This window comes from Cydia strobilella, chromosome 3, assembly GCF_947568885.1.
Source record: "Cydia strobilella chromosome 3, ilCydStro3.1, whole genome shotgun sequence".
NCBI lineage: Eukaryota > Metazoa > Arthropoda > Insecta > Lepidoptera > Tortricidae > Cydia > Cydia strobilella.
Window position 1 is genome coordinate 16,551,982 of NC_086043.1, and position 22,683 is coordinate 16,574,664.

The following is a 22,683-nucleotide window of genomic DNA, read 5'->3' on the forward strand; positions in this document are numbered from 1 at the left end:
ACCCCTACGTAACTCAAAATCTATTTAACATAAACATGAAATTTGGTTCATACAGTGTTGATAGCACCTGTCATTCTTCCGCTCGTGCGTCATGGTTCTCGGAAAGTAAATTAGGTTCGTCGTAGTGTTTTTGCTGCTACCTATCTCAATGTCGATTGAGATTTTCTGTTAAATTGAATAAATCATTCTTAATTTTAACTAAATCTTCATTGATTTACGAGAAGATAATATTTTGTCGTAGCGTTTATGCTGCTATCCCAATGACAATTGAGATTTCTGTTAAATTGAATCAATCATTCTAAATTTTAACTAAACTTTCATCGATTTACGAGAAGATAATATTTTTTCTCGTTATTATAGACATACGTACAACATATTATAAATAGGTATCCTAGTCTTTGCGAGTAACCTTGATAGGTCTCAGATACCTACCTTAAAAAAGGAGCCCCGTAAAAGAAAAACAAAATGGTCATACGTTATTATTTAAACAGAATACATAAGTGATTCTGCCATTAAATACACTAAAAACAATACACTCCTTTTTTTGGGCAGTCGTGTAAAAACGGTAGAAAATGGTTTTTGTTTTCAAAGAGATTCATTACAGAGTGCAGCTCATTTTTTACTTTTCTCGAGTATATTTTACGGACACCCAGACGTTTTTAAATAAAAAACCGGCCAAGTGCGAGTCGTACTCGCGCACCGAGGGTTTCGTACATTGCACAATTAAAACAATGTATTTTTATGTGAAACGTGAGTGAAAGGTAAATTGCGGTGTACGATTTATGACGTATTAAAAAAACTACTTACTAAATCTCGTTCAAATCAATTTTCGGTGGAAGTTTGCACGGTAATGTACATCATATATTTTTTTTAGTTTTTCTCTCGCGCAAACTATTCAGTTTAGAAAAAAATGATATTAGAAACCTCAATATATACTCAATAGATACCCCACACGTATGGGTTTGATGAAAAAAAATTTTGAGTTTCAGTTCTAAGTATGGGGAACCCCCAAAATTTATTGCTTTTTTTTTCAATTTTTGTATGAAAACCTTAATGCGGTTCACAGAATACATCTACTTACCATGTTTCAACAGTATAGTTCTTATAGTTTCGGAAAAAAATGGCTGTGACATACGGACGGACAGACAGACAGACATGACGAATCTATAAGGGTTCCGTTTTTTGCCATTTGGCTAAGGAACCCTAAAAAGTTCATAAAAGTTGTGATTTCAATTGGCGAGCCTTTGTGGCTTACAAAAAAAAAATAGAAAAAAAAAGAAGCACTACCGCCGGTGCGGCACGGGCGTCAGGTCGACGACCGGCCTTGCGCCCGGCGCGCAGGGCCGCTGCAGTTCTGAGGTTCTGACCCTTGCTTTGTTCCTGTGCACGCTCTTCCACCACATTTCACCTGATATTGTAAGGCTACAAAGACATGTGTGGTAATAAGTTGACAAAGGTAGATTTTCTGATTTATATGTTCATGGAGACATGTAGTCAAAATGATATGGTAATGTAATCTATGATGTAGGTGCGCTCAGCAGGATTTAAATGTCCATGTATTTCCTAGATGTGGATGTCCGTACAAAAAACAGTATCAGCTAGTTAGAAAGGAAGGAAATGCGTTACTTGTTACTCTTATTTTAAAATGTAGTTTTAGCCGGATGTTCATATCCGCCGTTATAGAACTCGTTCCAAATTTTGTAAGGGCAATTTCAACGCGCGGAGCATACCTACTTAGTTAATTTTGCCCCTAGATTCCTTAGTGTCACTTTATTTTCACGGCAAATCGAATTAATTTACATCTTTTTCAAGAGAGAATTGAAATCAAATCCTAAAGCTTGGTGATGACCAAGAGGATGCACTCGCTTCACGCAAACCCCCAAAGTTCCACACCATTTCTCTATAAAATCTAGATAATAAGTAATAGCTTTGTTACTAAACTAAGGTAACTGTTACTAGAATTAGTTTTTGATATGGTGATCAATGATGTAAGGTATCGATAAGCTCGTGACGCCAGCCGGCGAGTCGCCAACAGTTGTGCAAGGTCGCGCACCGTATTATTATTGCACAACCGCAACTTCTGCGAGGATGCGCGTTTACGCGTCATCAAGAGTAATTTTAACTCGCGGAAGGGCAGCTAGTAATATTTGTGCGTTTCCACAGACAGTCCACATGCCGCGTCCGGCACACGCGTCCTATTTGCTATATCAATTGCGTACTCAATTTAAGCCGGCGCTAAAGCTGGCGCGCTTCCATTTATAAAAACTAATTTTATCCCCTTGTTTTAGTACCTGATAAAGTTCAACGAGATAAAGACAAAGAAGGGCATAGAGTTACTACAGCATTTGGTAGAATATTACCATGCGCAGACGAACTATTTCCAAGATGGACTGAAGACGATAGAGCATTTTGGAGTGTATGTGGCGGATTTGAGTGTACAACTTCAGAAGATTCGGCAGCAGCAGGACGACGAGAGGAAAAGATTGCTAGAGTTGCGGAATATGCTGCGGGCAGCTGCTCCGCAGGATAGGGAGGTGGGTTGTAACAGTAACATAGTAGTCGTATAGTTTTAGTGCTTATAGTTCAAGGCGGCTGCATGCCAGAAGAAAATGCGCGGTTGTCTAGACATAACTCCGCATTCGCGAGATGCTAACGCTAATTGCGTGGAGCGGCATTTCACTAGTGTAAATACTAGTTCATGAATTGATTGTAGAAAGCTTAACATTTAATAGTTACAGTGCGTGAGAAGTGAAATCTTAGTGAGTTTTTCAGATTTTATAAATATTTCTATGATTTTAACTAATGGCGTTTATCATGTCGAGAGAGACGCTAAGGAAACTGCTTAATGAAAAACACATTCTAAGATCTCACGTAGCTACTTTAGTATTATTTAGTCACATGGCAAGTAAAGCATAAAGCAACTATAACATTACCAAAACACATATTTATCTTTTAGAAGATAACTGCCTCCACAATAACTGCGCGGAAGTGCAATAAACGGTCACAGTAAATAATTGTGCCCGTTGTTACTCGTACTTTTTTGTTTGTACCTACATTTTGTATACCTAATTATGTATTTGTAATGCTATAGTGTCCTACTTAGATATAAAATGTTCTACTTTCTCCTTTGCTATCTCTTATCTTAAAAAGGCATCTGATTAACAGACTTGTTTTTTTTAATCATACATATTTTACTTCACAAATTTGCATTACTGCATCAAAGACTTTAACGTCACTAAAACAAGAGCGTCATAAAACATCTCTCGCTATCCCTTTTTAGGTAGCGTCATCGTTAGGCGGTTACTCGCTGCATCAACTTCAAGGCGACAAGCAACATGGCGTCACGAGAAGCGGCTATTTGCTCAAAAAATCAGAAGGGAAAGTCCGAAGGGTGTGGCAAAAACGGCGCTGCCGAGTCACAGCCGAGGGCTACCTGGACATCTTCCACGCTGACGAAAACAAACCGCCCGCGAGGGTCAATCTTCTTACGTGCCAAATCAAAGTCGCCGCTGATGATAAGCGGGCGTTTGATCTAGTCTCATGTACGTACCTACACTTTACATTAACTTACACTATGTCACTGGAAATGTGGGTACATCCACAAGGAATCAGAAGGGTGAGCTAGACACGTTGCTGCTTGGATCATCTATTTCTTTGCAGCATACCAATATACCGATCCTATATAAAGTATGTTCTGTCATCAACAATGACACTGAGTTATAGTTAGATCCTGTTTAAAGTTAATGTTGGTCAACTATTTCTAAAATTCTTTTTCCCAATTCCAGATAACCGTACTTACCACTTTCAAGCCGAGGACGACAGCGAGCAGCGAGCGTGGGCGTCAGTTCTAGTCAACTGCAAGGAAGGCGCTTTAATGAGGGCCTTCCACCAGCAAGCGGGGGAGAGCAACGACTCGGGGCATTCGTTGTTGGACCTACAACGGTCCATTATAAGGGCTGTGAGGACTATGCCGGGGAACCAAGTATGTGCAGACTGCGGGTCTACCAATGGTAAGTTACTCACTCACTTAACTCACTCAATCAATCCATCAAACACTGTTACGTTATGCAACGCATGTGTCAAGGCGTGTTGATAGGCTTTACAATAGGAGGCAAGGGGTAAAACCGTCCTACAATGGTATGTTACAAGGACTGTGAAGGCCTAGCCGTGAAACCAATGCGTGGACTGCGAGTTTACTTTAAATATAATGCATTACAAGTGAACTGCTATTAGACCGCGGGCCAGGAACAGATTTCCATGACCAATCGCCTTCCGGGCGAAAACTCGTATAGTGGTTAACGGCTATTTATGATGAGCCCTCGTGAACGTCAGCCGCTGCTCCGTTGGTGGGTTGAGGAATGGCAGCAAACAAAGTCTATAAAAAAAGGTTAGTCATCGCCTCCCGCTTGATACTTTGTCAGATGATAGTTTAGATGCTATTGTGAATAAACAAAATCGTCAGCCGATTGTATCGCTGTGGAAAGACCGTCAGCTGGTCACATGAACATGTAAAAAAGAAAATTCTTTTCAGTCATCGGCGTCATCGCCTCCCGTTTGATACTTTGTCAGATGATAGTTTAGATGCTATTGTTAATAAAACAAATCGTCAGCCGGTTGTATCGCGGTGGAAATACCGTTACGCGTTTCGGTGGCTGCCATTTCTCAACCCATCAACGGAGCGGCAGCTGACGTTCACGAGGGTTCATCATACATAGCCGTTAACCGCTATACGAGTTTTCGCCCGGAAGGCAATGACTGACAAAATTTGCGCCTGGCTCGCGGTCTATATAGTGTATTTCATATGGAACTTAAGGATGAAAACAAAAATCCACTTCACACTGTCATTCAGCCATTCCGCAATAATTAATATCTATGGAATAGTGTCATTGGAGGAACGACTGAGTCATTTATGATCAATACGGAATAAACTATAAGTAGTGGTGAGAGAGTGAGCCGAATCTGCTGATACTGATTAACTGCGACCGCGGGCCGAATGCCAATTTACAGTCGTACCTACTATGTATATGGCTTTGCATTTTGTAATGACTAGCTTGTCAATTGTTAAAGATGGCAATCCGGTTAACGCAAAATATATGGCGCTGTTCTGTCATCTTTAGTCCTTTAATGAGTGCCATTACATCGTATTTGATTGTGTAATGTGAATGAACTGAAAATGAGTCATACCAAATACGGTAATAATCGTAAAGTAAATGAACTGGTTTGTTAGAGAAAACAATGATTCATGATCAACTTGGGCATCCTTAGGTATATTTTATTACTTGAGTATTCTATCACACAGTCATAACCTCATAAAATAGGTAATTAATATTACTTGCTTACCTAAAAAAGAGTGCAGTTAGGTACCATGTAAGAAAATATTGAAACATGCAAACATACATATACTTTGTTTGAAGAGTAAAAAAACGTGATGGAACGTGTTTAAAACATTAAAATTGCGTGACTGTGGAATCGATTCTATTGTTTCGATTAACCTAATCGTTATTAGACAAGAAAAAACTCTCATTGAACCATCCGGAACAGTAGCTGATCACTTTGTAGCTCACCAGATACTTACCTGCTAGATGGAGCACGATTCGCGGTTCCATTGCATACTAATTTAGTTGGAGTTAGGGTTGCCATGCTATAAACTTATTAATCCAGACTTCTTGTCGTTTAAAAGGACGTTTTAGACGTTTGTATATAAACAAAAGCCTGAAAAAAGATGGACAAGCAGGACTCATAATATTTTGGAGGGCGTGGATAGGAAAAAACCGGACACGTATTGTATGGCTAATACTGAACACCTGGCATTCTTAAACGTAACCGTTGATTTTAGTTGCACCCTCGTTCATGGCCTATACGCACATTGTAGGAGTAGATCCGATTTATCGCAGATATATTTTATTTTACTTGAGTAAGAGTGAGTTACAATTAGTCGCATACACCAAATGCATGTACGGTCGCAGTCCTTTACTATTACAAGATCATCCAGCTTTTTCGTACTAATATGACACTACTCAAAATAATAATTCTACTATATTATTGCTTATCTAACGAACGGTTTATTCCTCGACTTGCTTTAAAATGCAGAGTCCATATGAGGTAGTCTATGAGTTGATCACTATGTTATACCACGATTACCACGCGTTGTTTCATCAATTTCACACGCTCAGAGAGGCCATGACCGCCAGTTAACGCGTTATGAAACATCCGAATAGCACGCATTCCAGAGTAATCTGTTGTGTGTTTACAATGTTTCCTCGTATTGTTTGTGCCTGAAGACAAGACCACGCTCTTTGTACAAGCTCCGAGGAATCGTAAGGATGCCTCGGTTGCCCGGCATACCCTTGCAGGTACACAACACAGCGCGCGCATATTATCGCTTCTTCTCAGTTTGAAAATGCTTTAGCTCTTGCTTGGACTGAAACCTGAAACTGTGTACAGTTTGTATGCGAAGTCCAATGAAGCGAAATAAAACCCGGCTCGTCCCCTAACACCAGAGCCTTAATAAAGCCCTGTCGCAGCGTTTATCCTCGCGGTAACTTGGGCTCCGAATCCACGGTTTTCGTGTTCGAATAATTGTGAGATACGTTTCGTATCTGATCCGATTGAATTCTCTGAAATTCTAGTCCGAGCAAAATGGAATTATGTTCAAATCATTGGAATCGTCTTGTACGCCGAGCACAAGCTAACCTAATACCTAGAGTACATCCAAGTTTTCCCGGAATTTAGAACGAACTTTAAACCATATTTGCATGCAGTCGTAGAGCACTGGGTACAGTTTCGTTAACCGAAGTTCGAATGGTCAGTTTAGAACTAGTCGCCCACCGTGTTACCTAGTTTGTCATTTAACTTTGTGAAAACGGATTGGAGATTAAGCCACTGTGATAAGCATTAGAGACATTTTATTGAAATACAATGTACTTGATAGTTTTGTTTTTAAGCAAAAAGTACGTCACAATTTCATTCCTCGTTTTCGCTGTGAGTATATTTGTTCGAGTGTAAAATAGTAAATACATACCAGAACATGTGATTTCCGATTCTCGGCATACAAACAGTAGGTCCAAGTTTCCCCAAAGGCTTTTATTATAGGAACCTACATATAGTTGTGCGTAGTTGAGGCACTTACTGTACATACAATACACCTGTATTGTATGTACAGTAAGTGCCTCAACTTAAGTACCCATATCGCCATACGAGCTATATAGAAAAGTGGATACTTATGTTAAAACACCGACTACAGGGTAGGGTCAAGGCGGAAACGGTGGCTTAGCTCGAACAGTGGCTCAGTCGCCCAATATCGCCTCTCTCGTTTTGAAATTAGGTTGAGTGAGCCACTGTACCCGGCCTTTTTCTACCGAGCCACTGTTCCCTCTTCGACCCTAAATTAAAATATTGACCCAGCTATGTCGTACTAATATGACACGATTTAAAAGGACCATTCTACTATATTATCGCTTGTCTTACGAATAGTTTGTTCATATTTCAGAAACTGCTATTAAGCTGATTCTAATGATCGAAATGGCTTGAAATTTAACTGTGCCCAACCAAGACTCCGCTTCCTAGTACTCTCAGAAAAATAAGAGAAGCGTTAGTAAACGACACTGTGGTAGAATACCGAGACCATGACCGATTAACTGTTATGAAACCACAACCTTGACCACCAATCGCCGGCAGGAAGGAACTCTGTTTCCGACTCGTATCTACACTTTAATTACAGAATCGTTATCAGCACTCGATTGGTATTGTTAATTAGTGCAGAAACTTTTTACGATTGCATGCATAATTAGGTTCATTTGCAAGTTAAATTAGAATTAACAATTTGTGCAGGCTGCAACACAAACACCTTATTAATTTTGAGAGTTAATAAAAAAAAACTTTATTTCATATTATTAAAGTTAATATTGTTTGATTTTCTTAACTAGATATAAAGATAGGTTAGTAAACTATATAACTATACTATTATTAAAGGTACTTATATTAAAAACAATTCACATCTTACTATGAAATAGATACCTGATGATTTTATCTATTTCGACTTAAAACGAGCAATGGCTATAATACATACATTCTTATGAGAGTTGTGTACGTATATTAATATAGTCTGTTCGAGATTATATGCTCACTTTTTCATTTTATGCCTGTTTAAATACAAAGCCATATGTGTTGGGGGCACAGAAGTGTAACCGACAAGTTCAAGTAGCGTTACGTGGTATTATTTTTTCTTTCTTTTGATAACGGGTTAACATATTATTTTGTCTTATTCCAGATCCCACATGGCTATCAACAAACTTCGGCGTAATAGTCTGTATAGAGTGTTCAGGAAGCCACCGGGAGCTAGGTGTACATATATCCAGGATCCAGTCTCTTACGCTCGACCGGCTCAGTACATCGCAGTTGCTCATCGCGAGGCATATGGGCAACCAGATGTTTAACGAAATTATGGAGAATATGCTGGATGAGAGAGACAAGTTGACGCCAGAAAGCTCAATGTAAGTGGAGTTATAGTGTTAATTGTGTAGAATTATCGATGGCGTTTTTGTGCCATAAGATTCTCTGCTCTATTTAATATATTTTTATTTGCGTCGCTTATTTCAATATTAACATTGCGTGCATAATATTTGCAGGGAAGAACGACTAAGGTTTATCCGAGAAAAATACGTATACAGAGCGTGGGCCGCGCAAACGTGTAGAGATGCGGCAGAAAAACTATCCGAAGTGGAACACGCAGTCAACAACGGGCACTTACAAAACTTGCTACAAGCGTACGCCGAAGGCGCAGACTTGGCTGCGACACTGCCATGCTCAGTAAGTACGTTGGGCTAAAGTAATTTAGTTGTCGTCTTGCCCTTCAATTATATGATTATTCGATTATCTATTCGTGCGTTCCCTAATGCTATAAAAATAAAGTTGATCATAAAAGAGCGAACTTGGTGTGACTCTTGCTTGCTCACTAAGTATGTGAAACAAAAGTAATTCAATTATCGCCCAGTTGTCCCTCGTGTACAACGGAAATTTTATAGCGCATTGTCTGACTTTATTGCGCATGTAACTATAATATGCTAATGTGGGTATTTACTGCCAATTTTCCACATATGTACACGTACATACATTTTTTTTTTTTTTTATGAAATAGGAATAATAGTTATAATAATGGTATTGTATTGCCTGTATGCTTCTAGCACCAGAATAATGTTCTGAAATATTGTTTGCTCTAAAGCGCATGTTTAGTTATAATTATAGGGAGTTTACTCAAAAACGCAAAACACTGATTTAGTTTCAGGGGAAATCTGTTGCACGTTGAATATGATTGTTGTTATTTGGCTGACAATGTTATTAAACATAAACGATGCGTAGTGTAACCTAAGGATACTTTGAATTCCCTTTTTTCAAGACTTTCTTTACCCCTCAACTCCCAGAGCGCCTTTTATCCTCCAAAATTCTTGAACTTTTACATATAGGATTGAATTTTGATTCTCTTTTGGTGGGAAGCGAGGTGTTGAAAAAAATCTATAATTTCAGGACTGCGGCGAAACGGCGTTACACCTAGCAATCTCTCGGGAACTGGGCGACGGTTCCTTCCTCCACATCGTTGATTTTCTAGTCCAAAACGGAGGCGCCCAACTTCTAGACAAAACCACATCTTCGGGCATGACCGCGTTACATTTATGTGCGGCGACGGACCGGACGGAGCCTATGAAGTTATTGTTAAAGGCGGGCGCGGATGTTAGCATTAAAGATGGGAGTGGGAGGACGGCTTTGTTTATTGCGAGGACGCTTGGACATCATGCGTGTCAGGAGTTGGTAAGTGTTGGGAATCTTTTTTTACATACTTCTCTGGTATGATTGATATGATATCTGTAATTTGGACGTCGGCCTGTGATGTGATCACCTATTTAATCCACTGTGGTGCCCAATACTCAGATAAAACTATGCATGTAAAAAGTTTTAATCTGTGGCTTTTTAGTAGGTACATTACCGTAAGTTGGCCCCTAGGAAACTATTGATACTGGATAGGAATGGAATCGATTGGCATAAAAAAATAGCATGTAAAAAATAAGTCTTCATTTCCATACAAATTGTATGGGAAAAGTTTTCCTGGATTTGTGGCTTTTCTAGCCGTAAATTTTTTTTGGTCCCATACATGCATTTGATCCTGGATAGGAATGGGATCGATTGGCATCAAAAACAAATTTTGACAAAAATAACCTTTTTCTCGCATCCTGTATGTTTTTTCCAAAATCTGTAAACGCCAATCTTCATTAATTTGAAATTGAGGGAAGGTCTTCTAAGACCATTTTCGCGTGGCAGCACGGGATCTGGTAGCTCCCCTCACTGACCCAATAAGAAAATCCACCCTGTATACATAACGTTTTATTTTTCAGCTGGAAAATGTGGACAAGCGGGAGAAAAGTATGTTTGAGAATATCAACATAGATTGGAATTTGTCGCATGACGATGGCTCGACAGACTTCTCTGATGACGATACAGTCATCGATGAAAGGGTAACATTAGATTTCACCTACTTACTCGTAACATAATGTGGTTGAATTTATTTAATTTTTGGGGTTCCGTACTCAAAGGGTAAAAACGGGACTCTATTACTGAGACTCCACTGATGTCCATCTGCCCGTCTGTCTGTCTGTCCGTCTGTCTCTCTGTCTGTCCGTTTGTCTGTCACCAGGCTGTATCTTATGAATCGTGATAGCAAGACTGTTGAAATTTTTACAGATGATGTATTTCTGTTGCCGCTATAACAACATATATTAAAAACAGAATAAAATCAATATACTAAAAACAAAATAAAATAAATATTTGAGTGGGGCTGCCATAGAACAAACGGATTTTTTTGCCGTTTTTTGCGTAATGGTATGGAACCTTTCGTGCGCGAGTCCAACTCGCACTTGGCCAGTTTTTTATTATATTTGAAATGTTACTATTTTCCCGCAATCCCTAATTTCCCGGCCTCTATAGAATGAGAGAAGTCTGAGTCGGGAGTAATGTGAGCACATTTTCTTTTCGTATCTAATAATTTGACATTCATGTAAATCTGTAATGTATATAACACAAGTATTTAATAAAATGCAGTTAATTTTTACATATTTTCTAAACACCAACCCCCTTATTCATAAAACGGGCCCGATTTAGTTAAATTATGTTTTATTCCTTTCTTACAAGTACGTAAGTCGAAATAACAGATAAATACAAACGATTCATAGCTAATTCGGGCCAGCTACGCGTTAATGAATAACGCCACTAAAGTCTAGCTTACGTTGTACACGAATTAACGTGCAAAATCCCATTTTTTAGCAAAACGGCAGCGTAACGCCCGAAAAGAAATGCCCGCGCTCGCGGCCGCCTTCATACGCGGGAGCAGGCGAGCGCGAGCGCGAGCGCTCGGGCGGTGACTCGCCCGTGCTGCGCTCGCGCTCCTCCACCTGCGACTCGTTGCACCACCCGCCCACGCCCCAGCCCGGCACGCTGCCTAGGAAACCTAACGTCTGTAAGTCTAAGAGCTTTTATCTTACAATTATTGTTACTTTGTTTAAATCTTGTAAGCAAGAAACGTACAATCTGGGGCTCTTCAATAGTTATCTGATATGTAAGCGTGCTCCACCGTTGACCGCATCATCACTTACATAGGTGGGATCGTGGTCAAACGCTTGCCTATTCATCATTTAAAAAAAAGAGTACAATCGGGAAGATATAAATGTCTGCGTTCGCTGCTACTATACGCGAGCGCGGGCGAACACGAACGTACCGGTGGTGACTTTTCCGTACTGCGCGACACCTGCTAAGTAATATACGTAATACACCTTACCCTCATACACACATGCACAGCTACTTTAGTATTTAAGGCCTTGTACCGTGTCATTTAATGCATTATACGCAAATACTCGAAGCTAGTCGTTTGTCTTTACGTCCCACACCACATGGCGACCCTGCCAGCGCGGCCTTGCGCTGCACTGGCGGCGCGCCGCGCCAGCCAGAAGAGAACAAGAACTATTTTTAAGGTTATTTAGACTTTTTCGTATAAAATATTCAGGCATTTAAAAGCAGTGAAAGTGAATTCATCGCAGAATTTCGTGAGCGTGCGAGATGCATACTCATGGTAATTATGAGGGGGTCCCGCTGAAAGTCAGTCTTCCGTATGTTCCAGACAACATCGGCAGCCTGAAGAAGCGCTTGGCGCCGCCGCCGCCCGCCGTGGCACTGCAGCACCCGCCGCCGCACCCGCGCTCCACGCCCTCCCCGTCCGCAGACAGCACGCGCTCGTTACACTGTGAGTAATCACTTTCCACGGATTCCGTTTTATAAAGCTTTTTCACCACACTTGCTCGTAAAATCGTCGTCCGTACATCCTAATTTTCGACCTAGGGCTGTAATGTATTTTTTACACTACATATGGTGCTACTTTACTATGCTGCGGTAACTAGCACTATACGTACGTGTCGAAAATTTAAAGGGCCTTATGCACTTTAAAACGCTGTACAATACACGTGCGAAAAGGTAATTCGAATTTCCTACTTTTCGCACTTGTATCGTAATATCGCAAAAAACGTGATTTTTTTGCCGTTTTTTGCGTAATGGTACGGAACCCTTCGTGCGCGAGTACGACTCGCACTTGCCCGGTTTTTTTCCTTAAAATTAACTACAATAACTAGATGTAATCCAGCTGTGATTTACTATAGTGATAATAGTTTGCGATGTATTTGTCCGTCAGTATCCCACGGCGCCACGAAGTCGCGTCCGGCGCAGCCGCCGCCGACGCCGCCGCCGGGCTCGCTGCTCAACGGCGCGCACCGCGACGAGCCCACGCCGCCGCCGAGGAAGGTAAATCTCATATCTGATTCATACTTCACCCTCTTCTAGAAGGTACAATCAGAGAACCTAGCGCGAAACAGTTCGTTCGTCTCTCGCTTAGATACGCACAAGAGTAATAAGACAGATAAATAAATTTAGATTTTTGTGGTAAATGTAAATAGGCCTGATAAACGCGCCTGTTTGTGAAGGGCTCGCTGGCTGGTATTGTTGATATGTAATACTATGTGCAGGGCGCTATTACCGAATGGCGCGCGGGCGAAGCGTTCGCCAGATCAAAGGGCCAACCGCGAACACCGAAGTTTGTAAATTGCGAGCATCTTTCTCTTTTACTCCATTTTAGGCGTAATTAGGGTGACAGAGAAAGGTATTTTAAGTATTTAAGCCGTCCTTTCCTTTTCTTATCTTTTTATTTACACGGTGGCTAAAAATTTGTACATTCCCGTTGCCCAAGAGGTTTGGGATTATACTGAGCAACTTTTACTATGGGACCAACCCCGAAATCGCGGAAAAATATTTGGCTGTTTCATACATTTTGGCTGGTCCATTTTCTATGGGAGGGTAAGATTTTTTCGCGATTTCGTGGTTGGTCTATAGTAAAAGTTGTATGATCCCAAAACCTCCCTGGCAACGGGAATACACTTATTTTTTAGCCACCCTGTATAATATTAATTGGATTGAATGAAATGTCGGTCCCCGGATCGGTCGACACTTATACTTGAACCTATATTTTTATTTAGGAAACTATAGGTTTTTGCTGACGGACTTTTGCAAACAAAACTGTCATATGGATTGAACCACGAACTACAAACTCGTCAAGGATACCCGAAACACATTACGAATCTGATGTTGTAGTGTTATGTCCTAAATCAATAATATGGTACTGATAAAGACATAGTCTATCTATTCCTTATGAAAAGGGCTTATAAAATATCAGATAGCCCTTAAGCTTCTTGTAAATACTTCATTTGAACAAACTTTGTAAATAGTAACTCAATGTAACACTTAGATTAACTGCTAAGAGTTCACATATGTAGATCCTTCAGTGAACTGATCATTAAGCAACTAACAAGGAGTACAAATTATGTTTGTTTTTGCTTCAGAAGAAAAATAGATTGCACCTGGATAAGGCGAAAGCGAAACTGAGAAGGGTAATGAACGAGAGAGCTTTAGTGTTACTCGCTTACCCCTGTTTGATTAACCCCTGACTATTGTTTATTTTCATGTGATACACAACAACAACAATAGTTTGTGCGTTTGGACCGCTGCTCTTATTTTAATATTGACAATCACTTGGTAGATCCTCTTTATAGGGAATTATTAGTACCATTATTACCTATTATATAGTATGAATTTCTGTTAAACAAAAGCCATTGTTTCTTTTATGTGAGCGGTCAGCTTCCGTTTTGTGCGCGTGTCAAAGCAACAATGTCGTTTAAAATACTGCTATATCGTATTGGTTTTAAGGTTCAAATCTATGTAATAATATGAGCGCACGCCTTCATTGCGGTTGTCGATCATCCTACATTACCAAAACATGTTAGATGTACATAGACTTGAACCTTAAATCCACCACGATACAGTTGCTTTTTAAAGGACATTGTTGCTTTGACGCGTGGCTTATACGGGAGCTAACCGCTCACACAAAAGAAACAATGACTTTTGTTTAACAGATCAGGCTCTTAGGCGTAAAAATCATTTGAGTAAATGAATAGTATTTACTAGTATCAAAATCATTAGATACATTATTTTATTAAGCAAGGTTTAGACTAGCAAGAACTTGCATGCAATTTTCATTACATTGCGATATCTGATTAAACTTTTGAATGCAGTTTACCTTAAATACCTTAATAGTCGGTAATGTAACGTAAATTGCATGCAAGTTCTTTCTAGTCTACGCCTCGCTTTAGTCATTCAAACGATGATATCAGAAAGAGGTTTATAGTACCAACTTATGAATAAACTGGTTATCCTTTTAAATATTGTTGTCTTCAGTGATTGTCAATATTAAGCAGATAAAACCTTTAAACGTCGCAAATTGACTTTCAGAGAGAAACAAAATTATACATATTCGGTTTTGGACAAATTATCATTATTGGCAAAATGCTCTCTTGGTAATGTTTTGTAATTTTAGTACATTTAGCAACACCATAAGTTATGTTTTATATATGCAATAGTTACCATTGCATAGCTTATGGTTACAATTCTGCCATTTTGCATGGTATACTTGCTTACAGCTTAACCGTAACGATTTTAAGTTCTGATTTTAATTTTTAATACTTATTTTGCATTAGCTCTCGCGTAATACTTATCATTTAGAAATAGAATATTAGACGTTTATTCTTAGTTTATACAAATTAGTTTAACTAAACTACTTAACTTACTGACTAAAACAAGTTACGGTTTAGTGGTGACATATTTAATAAATAACGGTTGATTTTAGTGTTCGTTTTTATAACAAAAAACTTTTAGTGTGAATTATTAACAAAGTCACAAAAACATTACTAAAACACACAGTTTAGCCATTAGAGCATGATTTTATAGATCAATAATTATACAAAATCTCAAATTCGAAGCATTTTGGTTAGAATATTTTGATCACGGATTTTGATGTTCTTAAACATTATAATTATGAATGTAGGTTATGTAGGCTTTTTGGCTTAATATTTATTTAATTAAAAACACCGTCGCATCTACAAGAAAAACACGCCGATACATTTTTCTCTTTGTTAACACAACAATTTATAATGGCACGATAATATTCAATCTAATACTTTATTTCTCTTTATTCCAAAGAACATTTTAATTGTCGAATATAAATATTATATAAACACATTACTTATTATTTTTCCACGGCTCACAATTTACATATTCTAGGTACATGTTTATGTAGTGTCCTCTTGATGTAACCCGTCATTCAATTAATTCTAAACCGCTTTAACCAATCTTTCATCATTCCAGGAATGTTCTAGTCAAGACTCATCACTGGAGCTGTGCGACATGTCGGACGGGTTAGACGACAGTCGGCTCGGCGCGTTGTCGTGCGACAGCTCAAGGTCGCGCGAGCGCGGGCGACGGAGCGACAGCCGGTCATTGGACATTTCGGATACTTCTAGTGTGCATTCGAGGTCGCCATCCGCTTCTATTACCATGGTATGTGTTACTAGAGAAATATAAGTAAAGAAAGAGTGGTAGCGGAACTCTCAGTACTGCTAATCGACACTAGATGTCGAACGTGTCGCGACTGACGAAAAGTCATACAGCATGGTAACAGACAGTAAGACAGATAGTGGAGTCTTAGTAATAGGGTCCCTTTTTAACCGTTTGAGTACGGAACCCTAAAAATAAATATCGATTTTGGACGCAATCTGACATTAATATGTTTTGTCGTAGAAGGTTATGAATCCCATTTTTCCGTCTCCCCAGATGTGTGTGGGCACGCGCCGCTGCCGCGCGCTGTACGACTGCTCGGCCGACAACGAGGACGAGCTGTCCTTCCGCGAGGGCGAGGTCATCGTCGTCATCAACGAGCGCACCGAGGACGACAACTGGATGGAGGGACAGGTCGAGGGCACCCCGCGGCGCGGCATGTTCCCCGTCTCCTTCGTGCACATGCTGCCTGACTAGGCGGGAAAGAGACCGATGTACGTTTGATACTTAGTCGCTACAACCTGTAGCTGTTTCTTTTAACACGCCAAGTGCAATCTAAAATGCTAAGCTCTATTTGAATGTTCATTCGAATGTGTACCTTATTAATCAAGGATAAGGTATACAGTCGAGTTTTCAAACGATGGATTATAATCAGTTGATATGTATGTTTGTATTATGTATACCGAGCGTAATCATACATTATTTATGGGATTTTTTTGTGCAATAATTGTGCTTGAAAATACAAATGAAACTAAAAATAATTTCAAGTAACGTGCATGACTTATTCGGATTATGTAAATAGTTTTATTTAAATAATCAACAACCGTACAGGCCAAAGAATATTTCACGGTACGAAACGCATGCAATACACATTTTTAGCTTAAATAGCATTGGCCGTGTTTAATGTGGATATATTGTGTTCCTTTTAAATTTTTTGAATAAGAATAGCACTGAGAAAGGTCCATGCAATGTCTCGTAAACGTGTCGTGTCATACTTCCGTGGTAAATAAAGTGGGTAAATTACACTATACGATAAACCAGGGCCCGGTGTAAAGGGACCTAAAGCACATAATAAATAATAGTACTAGGTACAGAAAGTTCACTTTCTAACAAAACGCGTCTATTACGATTACGGCAGATAAGACCGCTAGGTGGCGAAAGCGCGAGAAGGCGTCCGTTCCGTAGCGGTGCGCGGCGACTACTATGGCTAGACACCAAAATTGGTGTGGGCCGCATGTACTTGTAGCGACGCGACGCAATAACGGAGTGAGCCACGCTTGCCTAAAGGCTTTACCAAGCAGGCTTTTAAGCCCGGTTCATAAATACTGCCTCTGGTACATCGTGTAGAGTAATAACCCTGTAGTTTTGAAATCGTACGTGACTGTGTACATTTTTAAAGTATTCAGGAGTGAATAAAAATTAATTGATAAATATTGTCTGACGTCATTTTGCTTGTAATTCAGGCAGTTTGACTTGTCTGTATGTGTGTTACACGCTCTGTAAGCGTATGCTTTTTTTTATTCTCGTAGGCGGGCCCAATCTTTGTCATTTCGTACTGAGCATCTTGAATATAACAAGTAAATCATGACATCGATCATTTCATTACATTTACGACGATAAAGTCGTTAAAAATATTAAACCCCATTTTCGGCCCCATCGAGATTGAATAAAAAAAAATCCCTCCTCAGTCTATAACGTTTGAAAATATATATTTCAAATATGAAGGTCCTAGTTTCAAGGGATTAGAGGCTGTGAGTTTTCTGTCAATATTTAGGTAATGGGTGATAAATAGGTTTTACTTCTTATTTGCCGGGGACCATAATTTGTCTAACAAATACCTACGAAATATCAAGGTGAAGGGCGAGCCGTTGTGAATGAGATTATCTCACATATTAAACTATAGTCTGCAAATTTGGCCTAAACGCTATTCATTTCCAACTCTATGAGCTTATTTTAAGTCTGGCATGTTTTCATACTCTGATCGTATATGATATATATACACTGTTAAAATAGTTTCGAAGATAATTCAGCTGTTAAATCCTGTACCGCACAGTACCGCACAGTTGTTACTTATTCTAACACAATAAAATATACAATTGCATGAGTTTTAAATGGTTGTTCCTGGATACTAGCGCAGCGGTGTTATCAAGACCAGTATCTTACAGGGCTTAGATAAACTCTGCACACCAATTTATAATCAATGTGATATGTCACTCAATACCATTTATATAGTAGTCATTGTTTTTATACAGGCATTTTAATACTCATACATTTGAACCATTCCAATTTTAATACTTTGAACTGACAAGTTCTCATGAAATTAGTGCGTTAAGTTTTAAAATTGCCTAAATTTAAACTCGCGAAGCCGTTATTATTATAGCTTTATATTGCTCTGATGACGACATCGAGGACCTATTTCATATAAATATAACTATAGTCTGACGTAATATTTTTTAGGGGCAAGTGATGAAAATCATCTAACTCTTGTCTTATATTCAGGGAAAACGGCAGGATTATTTTAACTGATGATTTTATATGAAACAGGCCCAAGTACTGTAAGTTTTGCCAGTAGGTAGTCCGTCCCTTCGCGGCTTTGTTTACTTCCGAAACTTAAGTTTCGCGAGGGCTTTTGACAGATTTTTTTCAAATTTCCAACTTTGGAATTGTAATACTAATTACAATAATTGACTTACGTAGCTTAGTAGTACTTCTTTTGTCAAACATTTTTCGACGTTAAAATAGCTTGTTCGAGGTGTTATTGAAAAACTTAAGTTAGTAACTATTGAACCAATATATATTAAGAATTAGAAAAGTCTAGGATGTGAGACTTCAGCAGTTAAAAGGCAATAAATCAAAGCACCAGGAAAAAATCAAGTCAATGAAAATAGTTCTTTAGAATTAGTTAGTAATTTAACTAATATGTGTAGTGAGTAACTTAAGCTTCCTGTCTCGAAATCAACTAAACCCGATTACAATACGAAACTGTAGTGTGTTCGATATAATTCAGATAGAGATTTGCCAAAAACTATGTGATGAGTAGTGGAAAATGATATCAGTTACAAACTTCGGACCAGTGACTGTTTGTTATCTAGTTTGTTCTTGTAGAATATTGAGGTGTCTTAGATTGTTGGTGCATGATGTCTACAGTGTTGTGTATGGTGAGAGAGACCTCAGTCGCTGTAATGCTAATCGAACTTAAATTATCGTGCAACATATTTCAAAATATTTAGATCAGTACGGTTTTACTCACTATTATTTTAGTCGCTTTTGGCACGACATACAACCGCCGCAGACACTCGTGCCTGAGGAAGGATTCCCAAAGAATCCGAAACATGTCGCCAAAAGCGACTAAAAACTATAGTGAGTGAAACCGTACTGATCTAAATACGCTGTAATGCTTACAAATAATAGCATAATATATACTTATACACCCCGCGAGTACGTCGAAATTACATTTGATTATAAAAAACAATAAACCATTTGACGGCCACTTGATACGTTACGAGCGCTTCGCAGTTCGTAAGTAAAGGTATCTCCATACTGTGTGTTTGCAATTTAATCGATAGTTATGCTTACTGACTGCGCCAGTCTACATATATAGAGTACCTAATACCCGTAACTGCATTGGAAAACGAATTTAAATTTAAACCTTATTGTCGAGCAATACAGTACACAATCGAAGTAGTTTTCATGTGCAGTTACGGTTCTTATTAAATTTAATGTCCTGCGACTTTACAAAATGTTGATAAACAAGACCAGAATTAGCGACTTAACTAGATAGCCCTTTGATCTCTCTCAATATACATAACTAAACTTGTTGTAACTGTTAAATTTTAACGATTTCCACGTTTTCAAATAGATGATATAATTATCGAGATACAGATCTATTTCAATATTCTTAGCAATAGTTGTAAACTATATATTAATGAACAAAACCTGTTATGCAGAAATAAGTAGTATCGACACATTCCCGAAACTGCTTATGATGGTCGTTGAGATTTACACAAAATGTTCTATCATCTCTTTCACACTTAACCATTTTTTTGGGAGAGAGAGATAAATTGTAAGTCGATGTCGACCATCATAGGGTTTCTTGTAACTACTTTCTTAGTTTATTTGTATATTGGGTTCATTTACTCGCATAGATGTTAAGAATTGCAGATTGTATAGAGTTACCCACATTACCGCATGCGATGCCATACATTAGTATTATTTAAACAGTTACAATATGTATTTTGTTAAGGTAATAAACAGATATATATATTTTTTTTTTCTTGGGAGTTTCGAGTAGCTCGAAATGTTGTTTCTTCTTATTGTTTAGTTTGATAACTTTTCGTACCAAAGTGCGCTTCTTTTTTTTTCGGTAGATGTCGCTACTCGCATTAAGGCGTGTAAACAAAGAAGATCACTTGATTTATAGATACATCTGAGTTAAGCAAGCTTCGTTGGTTTGATCGATTGGATCAGTGTTCCAGAAGGCCACGAGTTCGAATCTCGCTCTAGGTGTTTTTTTATTTATTAAATAGATCGAAAATTTATAAATCGTTGCAAGCGGAGAAACAACATTTGGAGTTGAGATTGGATCGCCCAGGTTGAATTTGCCATGCTTGTATTACAGCTACCGCCGCATATTGGCGTTTATCGCACATACTCTCCCTGTTTGCAATAGCTAATTCGATTAGCTTTACGACAAACGGTCCACAATGTTAACGTGAGATGGGCAGAATCCGTGAAGTTGTATTTCATTCGCGGCTCGTGGCTCGGCTCGCGGCTCGTCTTGGCTCGAGCTCGTAAGTTCGTTGAGCTATTAATTACACTCTCGCCTCGTGGCTCGTCTCGTGTCTCGGCAATAGCTCGTAAGCTCGTCGAGCTAATCGATTTGAAACACAAACGGCACAGTTTAAGGTTTGTAATCGAATGACAGCCGAACGCGAATGTAAACAGCAAGCGCGCGTCCCCCGCGAGCCCCTTTGACACGTGCCCAAAAAACCGCTCCTCCACGCGAGCCGAGCCGCGAGACGAGCCACGAGCCCACCGATTACACTCGCGTCTTATGGCTCGGCTCGCGGCTCGGCTCGCACGCGAATGTAAATCGGCTGTATGTTTGGTTGGAAATAGAGTATCTAATATATAATTAATTATGCATGAGTGAAAATCTAATGCAATAGATATGTAACGGTGTATATAGAGATATCTAGAACGTACGAACATAGGCGTCTGTAGAATAAATCCATAATTTATTGTAAACTAGATATGTTAGAAAAGTGCTGACTTTGTCTTGCGTTATGTACTTTTCTATAGCTCGTATGATATAAATGATATTTATTTATATATTGTGAAAATCTAATTGTGATGAAATATTTTAATGCCATTTTAGCCTGTCAGTATGTTACTTATTGAAAAATTATTTAACCAAATGATGCTAGTAGTGTAAGAACTAAGATGTTTTATTCTTTACTGTAGTATATTAACGGAGTTGTAGCTGAATAGTTTTTTCTATTGTGTATTACGTGAATGACAATCTGTATGAATTTATTAATACATCACTTCGATGTCTACAATTTGCTTTTTTATTTATTATACCATAAAATAAAATAAAAATAAAAATCTCCGGTGGGTTACGACTTCTTAGTTTTATCAGAACGGGTAGTCAATCATTAAGAGGAAAGGGGACGGCCACTTCTCCATACAAACGTAGTCCCCATTTTCCTCTCTGGATATTGTCATTATGGAAAATATTTTTACATCATTCGATGTATATGACTGTAAATGTGTGTTGATTATTGTAAAAAAAATAGGTGCGAAAAACAGACTTCATACAAATCCTAATTTCTTCGAAAAAATCAAACGTAAGGGCATAGCTATGGCTGATACACAACAAATTGTGTCAAAATATTTTCGGTAATGTTAATATCCAGAGAGGAAAATGAGGACTACGTTTGTATGAAAAGGCGATTTCGCGCGGGGTCCTCCACTTTCGTCTTAAGGTGCCATTGGGTCCTCCAACGAAAGCAGCTCGCTGAGCACTGAGCGTGGGATCGCGGATATCATTGTAATTGAGTTGTCCTTTTTAGTTATTTGTAATACACTTCTCATGATTCTCATTTAACAGGTTCGGGGGCCCTAACGCGAACGTCGAAATTTCGTTATCTGCAACGAAGTAGGTTATCTGCCTCTATAGTTTTTGCGAATTTGAGCGATAGAGAGGCAAATAAATGAACGATCAAGGTGGTTCGCGGTTATTGCCCAATTATAGTTTGTCAAAGGACTATCTCATTTCAAACATAGATAGAGAGAATCATACTATCTTCGTCTTATACTAGTACTAGCACCCAAAAGAAAAGGATGAGTAGGTATAGTTTTTTTTGTTCTTATTTACTGACAATTTGGTTTGACCAACTATATATATGCTTCTAGCTAGACCTGCTACCTCAAGTATATGGAGCTTATAGAGAATATACGCATATATATGTATGCATTCTTACTGCCAAGATTGTGCAAAGTTAACGTGGTCAGAGTTTAACTATTGTCCGCAGGAGTGACAAAATTTGTTTTAAAATAATATATAGTTTGTCAAAGGACTGTCTCATTTCAAATGTAGACAGAGAATCATACTATCTTTATCTTACACTAGTACTAGTACCAAAAAGAAAAGGATGAGTATAGTTTTATTTGTTCTTATTTACTGACAATTTGGTTTGACCAACTATA

The 22,683-nt window shown here is 38.8% G+C and overlaps 1 protein-coding gene across 2 annotated transcripts in view; it reads left to right on the forward strand.

Annotated features, from left to right (window-relative positions):
• The window catches only part of LOC134755980 (arfGAP with SH3 domain, ANK repeat and PH domain-containing protein), an 80,023-nt gene extending 58,490 nt beyond the window's left edge, over window positions 1-21,533 (forward strand). Inside the window, exons 5-17 of one of the 2 annotated variants that reach the window (XM_063692716.1) lie at window positions 2,289-2,534; window positions 3,281-3,542; window positions 3,786-4,010; window positions 8,270-8,492; window positions 8,628-8,808; window positions 9,523-9,804; window positions 10,386-10,505; window positions 11,311-11,503; window positions 12,161-12,283; window positions 12,725-12,834; window positions 13,926-13,973; window positions 15,784-15,975; window positions 16,249-21,533. In XM_063692716.1, the coding sequence (XP_063548786.1) occupies window positions 2,289-2,534; window positions 3,281-3,542; window positions 3,786-4,010; window positions 8,270-8,492; window positions 8,628-8,808; window positions 9,523-9,804; window positions 10,386-10,505; window positions 11,311-11,503; window positions 12,161-12,283; window positions 12,725-12,834; window positions 13,926-13,973; window positions 15,784-15,975; window positions 16,249-16,449 (2,406 nt within the window). In that variant the 3' untranslated portion in view covers window positions 16,450-21,533. The remainder of the gene's footprint in view (window positions 1-2,288; window positions 2,535-3,280; window positions 3,543-3,785; window positions 4,011-8,269; window positions 8,493-8,627; window positions 8,809-9,522; window positions 9,805-10,385; window positions 10,506-11,310; window positions 11,504-12,160; window positions 12,284-12,724; window positions 12,835-13,925; window positions 13,974-15,783; window positions 15,976-16,248) is intronic. The other variant, XM_063692717.1, reaches the window with a different exon arrangement.
• Window positions 21,534-22,683: the final 1,150 nt, after the last annotated feature.